This window comes from Homarus americanus, unplaced genomic scaffold, assembly GCF_018991925.1.
Source record: "Homarus americanus isolate GMGI-L3 unplaced genomic scaffold, GMGI_Hamer_2.0 scaffold4896, whole genome shotgun sequence".
Classification (NCBI taxonomy): domain Eukaryota; kingdom Metazoa; phylum Arthropoda; class Malacostraca; order Decapoda; family Nephropidae; genus Homarus; species Homarus americanus.
This window is the reverse complement of record NW_024749657.1, coordinates 6,305,677-6,313,791: the sequence shown is the minus strand read 5'-3', so window position 1 is coordinate 6,313,791 and position 8,115 is coordinate 6,305,677. Positions and strand designations below refer to the sequence as shown.

Sequence of the window (8,115 nt, the reverse complement as noted above, 5' to 3'; positions counted from 1 at the left end):
TGTGTGTGTGTGTGTGTGTGTGTGTGTGTGTTGTGATTGCTGATGACTATACACGTAAGCGGAAACCAATTACTGTACCTGGCTAATTAAATCTGAACACCTGTTGAACACCTGACAAAATCTCAAGTATTTCAACATGTAAATTTCCTTAAGAACAAAATTCAATGTAAAAATATACTGACACCTAAAATTCCAAAATCCCATTAGGTTAGATTAGGTTAGGTTAGATTAGGTTAGGTTAGATTAGGTTAGGTTAGGTTAGACTAGAGACATTCAAGCAGAGGAGAACTTGTGATTGTGTGTGTAACATATTAGTAATGGCAGGTATATGGTACAGGTATATGGTACAGGTATATGGTACAGGTATATGGTATAGGTATATGGTACAGGTATATGGTACAGGTATATGGTACAGGTATATGGTACAGGTATATGGTACAGGTATGTAATTTGCAGATATATGGTACAGGTATATGGTACAGAATTTATATGGTACGAATTATATGGTACAGGTATATATGGTACAGGTATATGGTACAGGTATATGGTACAGATATATAGTACAGGTATATGTTACAGGTATATATTACAGGTATATGGTACAGGTATATGGTACAGGTATATGGTACAGGTATATGGTATAGGTATATGGTACAGGTATATGGTACAGGTATATGGTACAGGTATATGGTACAGGTATATGGTACAGGTATATGGTACAGGTATATGGTACAGTTATATGGTACAGTTATATGGTACAGGTATATGGTACAGTTATATGGTACAGGTATATGGTACAGGTATATGGTACAGGTATATGTTACAGGTATATGGTACAGTTATATGGTACAGTTATATGGTACAGGTATATGGTACAGGTATATGGTACAGGTATATGGTACAGGTATATGGTACAGGTATATGGTTTATTTCAGTTTTAACACTAACCTAACCTAACCAAATATTAAATCTAACCAAACAAAACATTATTTACTCCCCCCCCCCCTCCATAGGTATTGTTAGGGTGTTTAATCTTCAGGTGAAATAAGCTCGAGGGCGGGGGGGGTGTGTAATCTTCATGTGTCGTCCGGAACAGGGGGAAGGAAGGGCCCCGGTGGGTCTGTGTGTGTATGGAGGACAACGATGATGAGTTCTTCCTTGTCCTTTTGGTCGTCAATTGTAGCGGTGGCGGTCGTGTCCTCCCGCGCTTTTGTTGTCCCCGGGTTGTTCAGTGCGCCTCCGCTGGGCCGCTTACATCAGGAGGCAACGATAACATTTGTACGGGAACAAAGCCTGACCATCTCGTCCCCCATTGCTTCTTCAGAGATAATCCCCTAGTCTTCCTCAGGCCCCACCCACCAGCATCCTTTTGTTGTGGCGGACCAATCACCTGCCAGGGATGGGGGGAGAGGATCTGGCGGTAAATGTTTGAGCTCATTGCTGGTTGGTCGGGTGGTGATGGTAGCTCCTCCCACGGGTTATTGTCACAGCCACTCAGCTTGGGTCTTTTGGCACCGTGGGCGGGATGGTGTTACCGAGATGAGAAAAGTTTGTACAAGCATCTCTTGACACGGAACAAGCTCATTTTAAACTCTTGAGAGCAGAACATGTGACGGGGGGACGAGAGTGATGCAAAGTGACGTTCTAGTTGTTTGCCACACGCTGATGAGTGACGCGGCCCTTGACTCACGCTGATTCCCCTTCCCCCTCCCTCCCTCCCATAACAACAACGAGAAGAACTAAGTGTTACACCCGGGAGGAACCTGTTGATCGCGTCACGAGGGGAAAGGTTTAATAATGTATTCCGAGGTGAACCAAACACAGTGATGCCCCGCCATAATACCTACCTCTAGTGTTTAATGTGGCCGTGATATAGTTGTTAACCAAGTGATGGATTTAATAGAGAAATATATATAAAGTTATCTACCGTTATCGCTGTTAACATAGATAAGGGAGTATTGATGTTTGGGTTGGTTGTGGTGTGCGCCGCCGTATGTGAGGGATAGAGGATGAAGACGTCGGAGTGTGGCCGCCCTCCGTCCGTCGACTCCCTGGGCAGCCTCTCCATCCCATCGCCTGGTGCCCTCGTACCTGCAGCGCCTACGTCACCTACTAATCCCCTCGCCGCTGCCGCCTCCTCCATCACCCCCACCATGGCCAGGGACGCTACCGCCGAGGCCGCAGGAGCTAACGCAGGACCTGGCTCTTCCTCATCCTCATCCTCCTCCTCTTCCTCAACCCCCGAAGGATCTAACCTCCTTCAGGGTAAAGGCAGCCTGCAGTTCAGCCCAGAGCAGATAGACTGTGTATGTGAGACCCTACTACAGGCTGGGGACATGGATCGCCTAGGTAGGTTCCTCTCTATCCTGCCGCTACACACGGAGGTCTCCCGCTCCTCTGAGGTGATCCTGCGGGCCAAGGCGTCGGTGGCGTTTCACAGGGGCACGTTCAAGGAGGTGTATAGCCTCCTGGAGACCAACACCTTTACGGCCAAGTACCACACGGAGATGCAGAACATGTGGTATCGAGCTCACTACAAGGAGGCCGAGAAGATTAGACAGAGGCCGTTAGGTGAGCTATTTAACTACCTCGTTCAGTAGTTTGTTTCCCCAGTTGTAACTATAGGTGAGCTATTTAACTACCTCATTCAGTAGTTTGTTTCCCCAGGTGTAACTATAGGTGAGCCATTTAACTACCTCGTTCAGTAGTTTGTTTCCCCAGTTGTAACTATAGGTGAGCTATTTAACTACCTCGTTCAGTAGTTTGTTTCCCCAGGTGTAACTATAGGTGAGCTATTTAACTACCTCGTTCAGTAGTTTGTTTCCCCAGGTGTAACTATAGGTGAGCTATTTAACTACCTCGTTCAGTAGTTTGTTTCCCCAGGTGTAACTATAGGTGAGCTATTTAACTACCTCGTTCAGTAGTTTGTTTCCCCAGGTGTAACTATAGGTGAGCTATTTAACTACCTCATTCAGTAGTTTGTTTCCCCAGGTGTAACTATAGACCATTCTGGTGAGTGATTTGTCTCAATGTAATTAACTACTGCCCCACCCCTCCTTATCGAGTATATAGTTAGTTTATAACGTAACTAACGACCATGCTGAGTAATTCATCGCCAACTTGTTTAATTACCTTGTTGAGTTATTAATATATTGACAACTTAACTACCAAATACTAGTTTATTGTACATTGGTGAGGGATTAGTCATCTTAATTACCTTTTTGTAGTACTTTTTGTCATTGTAATTATCTATAAAAATTACCTTTGTATTAATTGGTTGTTAAATGTCACCTCTAGCTTTCGTTATTTCTGACTCTTAATTACTTAATTCTCGTTAGCCGTCTGTCTTAATTACCTACTACTAGTTAGCCGTTTGCCTTAATTACTTACTACTCGTTAGCCGTCTGCCTTAATTACCTACTACTCGTTAGCCGTCTGCCTTAATTACTTACTACTCGTTAGCCGTCTGTCTTAATTACTTACTTCTCGTTAGCCGTCTGTCTTAACTACCTATCTCGTTAAGTAATTGAGTAATTGGCAATCAGCGACCTCTCGTTGTTCTTCCATGTCTTAATTACCTCGTTAAGTAAATTTATACACAAACCTAATTTTAAAACAGTGACTTTCGTTAACTCTGTCTCTCCTCATGTAATATATTGACAACGTATAACTAACCTATCCTCGTTAATCATCTATATCTCAGTGGCGGCCTCTCGTTAAACCACCACCTCGTTAACCACCACCTCGCTAAATGGTCTTATTGTTAATGTAAACTTTCATTGTTTTTTTAACGAGTTTATTTGTTTATTAAGAAAATATTGTTAATGAACCTCTTGAATAAGCTCGTTCATTAATTACATTACTTTTCTTTAACGAGTGTTGAATTTAATGAGAGAACAAGAGGTGATTCCCACACACGTCTTAACCACCTTGTTCAGTTAGTTACTTAGTCTTTATAACCTTACAGTATACCTTGTTAAAGTTAGGTTTGTGTTAGCGTTAGGTTAGATTAGGTTAGATTAGCGTTAGGTTAGCGTTAGGTGATCTTGGTACCAATTCACATCTGGGTCGACTTGGGGTGGGTGCCCTGGGTGTAAACTATAGTGACACTTAGGACAGTTGGGAAGCGCTGTGTCCACTCGGCCATCGTAACTACTAATTGTTAAGTGACGCATTCCCCTAATTACCTTGTTAGAGCATAGGTGATCAGTGGTCTAACGACCCTTTGATAAATAAAACGACATTAACAGCTTCAGTGGTCGTTGTATAGTTCACATAGGGACTAAACGACCTGTGTAGTGTATACAGTATAGGTCGTTAAGACTATACTATAACCCCAACGACCATATCAGCGCACGACTACAGCCCAACCAAAAGTCGTCAACCACTCGTCTCAACCCAAAACCAACCATTCTAATTACAGTGTGTGTAGTTCACCCTCGTAACGACCTTAACCGTACTACCCAATTACGACGTGTAGGTCTGAATCACCCCTCGACTCAAACAAGCACACGTGGGGTGGACTGTTCCCCCAGGGAGTATTGATGACCTGATTAGAGGCCGATCGTTACGCCTACCTCCCCTGGGAACTAACTACCACCGTGGTTGTTTGCTGGTTGTTGAGGACCATTTAAAGATTAGCCACCCCTCAATCTTATTTCATTTGATGCTTAGTATACACGATTCCTAACCTAACCAAACCAAACCTAACCTAACCTAACCTTAACTAAAGCTAACACAATCGTATATTACATCACAAGTAAATTCCTAATATAAAAATCGAATATTTTTGCAACAGAAAAATCTAGAAAATTATTACACATTTTTTGTAACAACTAAATACTTTTTTTTAACCTTATAACTAAAAGCAAAATCAGAATATATATTTTTTACAATAAACCACGTAAAAAAGATTATATATTTTACCATAGACAGTATCTAAAATTATATATATTTTAACCATAAACAATAACCTAAAAAGTTTATATATTTTTTACAACCTATAAATCCTGAAAAAAAAGAATATGTATATATAATTATTCCATATATAAATTATCGATATTACAAGAATTACTACGTCAATTTCTTCCTTCATCAATAACTTGTAAATACTCGGAGAAACTAACGGAGTGAACTGGGTATTAGACTTGAAGCATTATAATTAGCCTTGTGAAGTACTATGTTATTGTACTTTTGTTATTGTTAGTTATTTTAGAAACTTTTATTAATTTTTTACTTTTTTATATATAAATTTATTCAGATATAATTTTTTTTCTTCTTTTATATTATTTTTATTTAATTTATTTACATATTTTATTAATTTATTTTTGATTGTATAAAAAACTATTAATTTGTTATTTTATTATATTTTATTATATTTATTTTATTTTATTTCACGACTGACTCTTCATAATCATATCGGTACTATAACACACTATAACAGCCTCTAAAATGAAGAACAATTGAATAACATGAATTAATAAAACTTTTATAACATACGTCAATGAAGAAAATAAGGTTTATGAATAACCTTAATAATTCTAGCCTGCGGAACGGGCCCTAAATTGCCTGCGGAACGGGCCCTAAATTGTCTACGGAACGGGCCCTAAATTGTCTGCGGAACGGGCCCTAAATTGCCTGCGGAACGGGCCCTAAATTGTCTGTCTGGGTCCGTCAATATGGCTTACGGGACCCCTGGTTGAGTCTAGCTCCGTCTATACTGTAATCAAGGACAATAAATGAACAGTTTAACGCTTGGGTCAATGTTGTGATTTTTAAACCGTTCTCTCTCTCTCTCTCTCTCTCTCTCTCTCTCTCTCTCTCTCTCTCTCTCTCTCATCACCCTTTCTCCTTTATTTTTCTCATCGCTCCTTTGTTCTCTTTCCTTTTAATTCTTTGTTCTCCCTCTCTCTTCCTGTTCGTGTTGTTCTCCCTTTCTCCCTTCCTTCCTTCCTTCCTCTCCCCCCCCTCTCTCTCTTTGTCATCGTCCTTCCCCACCCCTCCCTTTCCTAATCTCATTCTTTTGCTTATTTCCTCTTTCTCCTCTTTCTCCTCTCTACCATTCCGTCTCCCTCCCTCCCCTACCTCATTCCGTCTCCCTCCTCCCCTACTCATTCCGTCTCCCTCCTCCCCCTACCATTCCGTCTCTCCTCCCCTACCATTCCGTCTCTCCCTCCTCCCTACCATTCCGCTCCTCCCTCCCTCCCCCTACCATTCCGTCTCTCCCTTCCTCCCCACCATTATTCCGTCTCTCCCTCCTCCCCCATCCATCCCTCTCCCTCCCTCCCCTTTCATCCACTCCCCCTCCCTCCCTTCCTTCCTTCCTTTACAACTGATAATAACAGTTTACTGATAATCTGTCATTATGTAGTTCCATTTACCCGGTAGTCAGTGAGGTGATTATCTCCTCTAACTACCACCCTCTTGGTTAAGTCTTCCCTCGTAATTACCAACTGATTCCACTAAATCGACTAATAATTCTCCTATCATAAAAAAAAGAATATGAAATTACAATTGACCCGCCGTTCTTAATATAGGATGCAAGCTGACAACTCAACTCAGTGTGCAATATGTGGGTTGATAATGGCATTGCAACATAATAAATTCAATGTGTAAAATGAATAGTGAAATGAAGTCTTTAAATACGTAAATAATAATGATCGGTTATACATTAGTTAAACAGATATTAACATGTTTATGAAGGGTTTATATTACACTGTGTTGGTGTTTGTGTGTTTCAACTACTAGAAATTAACAGTTTAATCTTTAGTTAACAAGATGATTCTTTCCCCCTATGGTTTATTTCACCTTAAGATTAACCTAACCATCTTTACGCTATTTAGGGATGTGAGGTTAGGATAGGATAGGATAGGGTTAGGTTACGTTAACGTTAAGTTAGGATAGGGTATAGCGTCAGGTTAGCGTTGGATTAGGTTAAGTTAGGTTGGAATAATGTTAGGTTAATGTTAGGTTAGGTTAGGATAGGGTATAGCGTAAGGTTAGCGTTGGATTAGGTTAAGTTAGGTTGGAATAATGTTAGGTTAATGTTAGATTAGGTTAAGTTAGGTTAGGATAGGGTATAGCGTAAGGTTAGCGTTGGATTAGGTTAAGTTAGGTTGGAATAATGTTAGGTTAATGTTAGATTAGGTTAGGTTAGTTATTGTTCAGTGAAAAATAAACTTGGGGGAGTATTCTTCAGGTGATCCCAAATCAATTAGAGAAGACACGACTGAATAATTGCATTTTTACAATATACAAATAATAATATCCTTCATTTTATCCGTTTCTTTTTCATTCTTTATTACATTATTATTTTATTCATCAGAGCTAAAATAAAATTGAGTTCCATTTTTACTCAGTATTTAAAGTTTAATATAACAAAGGTAACATAATCTCACTCCTCTCAATATAACGCCACCTATTTTATTGACGCAACCATAAATATAAACTAAATAGTATATCATTCGTTAATATAGTATACTAGAATATGTTAAGTGTGACTAGTATATATTTTGTATTATTTAATATAAAGTGGAATTAGTCTTCATTGCTTCAATTATCTGTAACGTCGATTTTATTACGAATTGTATATATAATTTTTTTTCTATCATATATTATCGATTTTCATATTTCAATATAAAATCAATTTCATCGTTGAATATTTATGAACACCAATTAATTTTGACTAATTATATATATATAGTCGCTTTTATCATTAGAGAAAATCATAATTATTATTTTATAGAATATGGTCAAAAAAATAAACTGCAGCAGTCAGCATTCGTAATAAACCAAAGTGTCTGATTGATTTTGTATCTGGTCATAAATAAATACAAATGGCGTGTATATTTGGCTCTAGTAAATTCATATTCAAAGTTGGTTCTGCCCTAGGCTTAAAGTGTCCCGTATAGCCTACATATAAGGCCACACACACACACACACACACACACACACACTAGCCAGTACTGGAACATGATATGCACACTTTTCTGAACACCATTTACTTACCCCTCGAAAGTTGATCTTTTTGTTTACGCTTTTACACTGACGTCACATCCTGCCAATATGTGCGAATATATTAGAAATTACATAACGAAGAAGAAACCCGAAATATAA

General features: G+C 39.2%; 1 protein-coding gene across 1 annotated transcript in view; it reads left to right on the top strand.

Moving 5' to 3' along the window:
* Window positions 1-1,609: 1,609 nt before the first annotated feature.
* Window positions 1,610-8,115, top strand: part of LOC121853610 (homeobox protein SIX3-like) — a 41,948-nt gene continuing 35,442 nt past the window's right edge. The window contains exon 1 of the mRNA XM_042347869.1: window positions 1,610-2,571. Coding sequence (XP_042203803.1) covers window positions 2,010-2,571 — 562 coding nt within the window. The 5' untranslated portion in view covers window positions 1,610-2,009. The remainder of the gene's footprint in view (window positions 2,572-8,115) is intronic.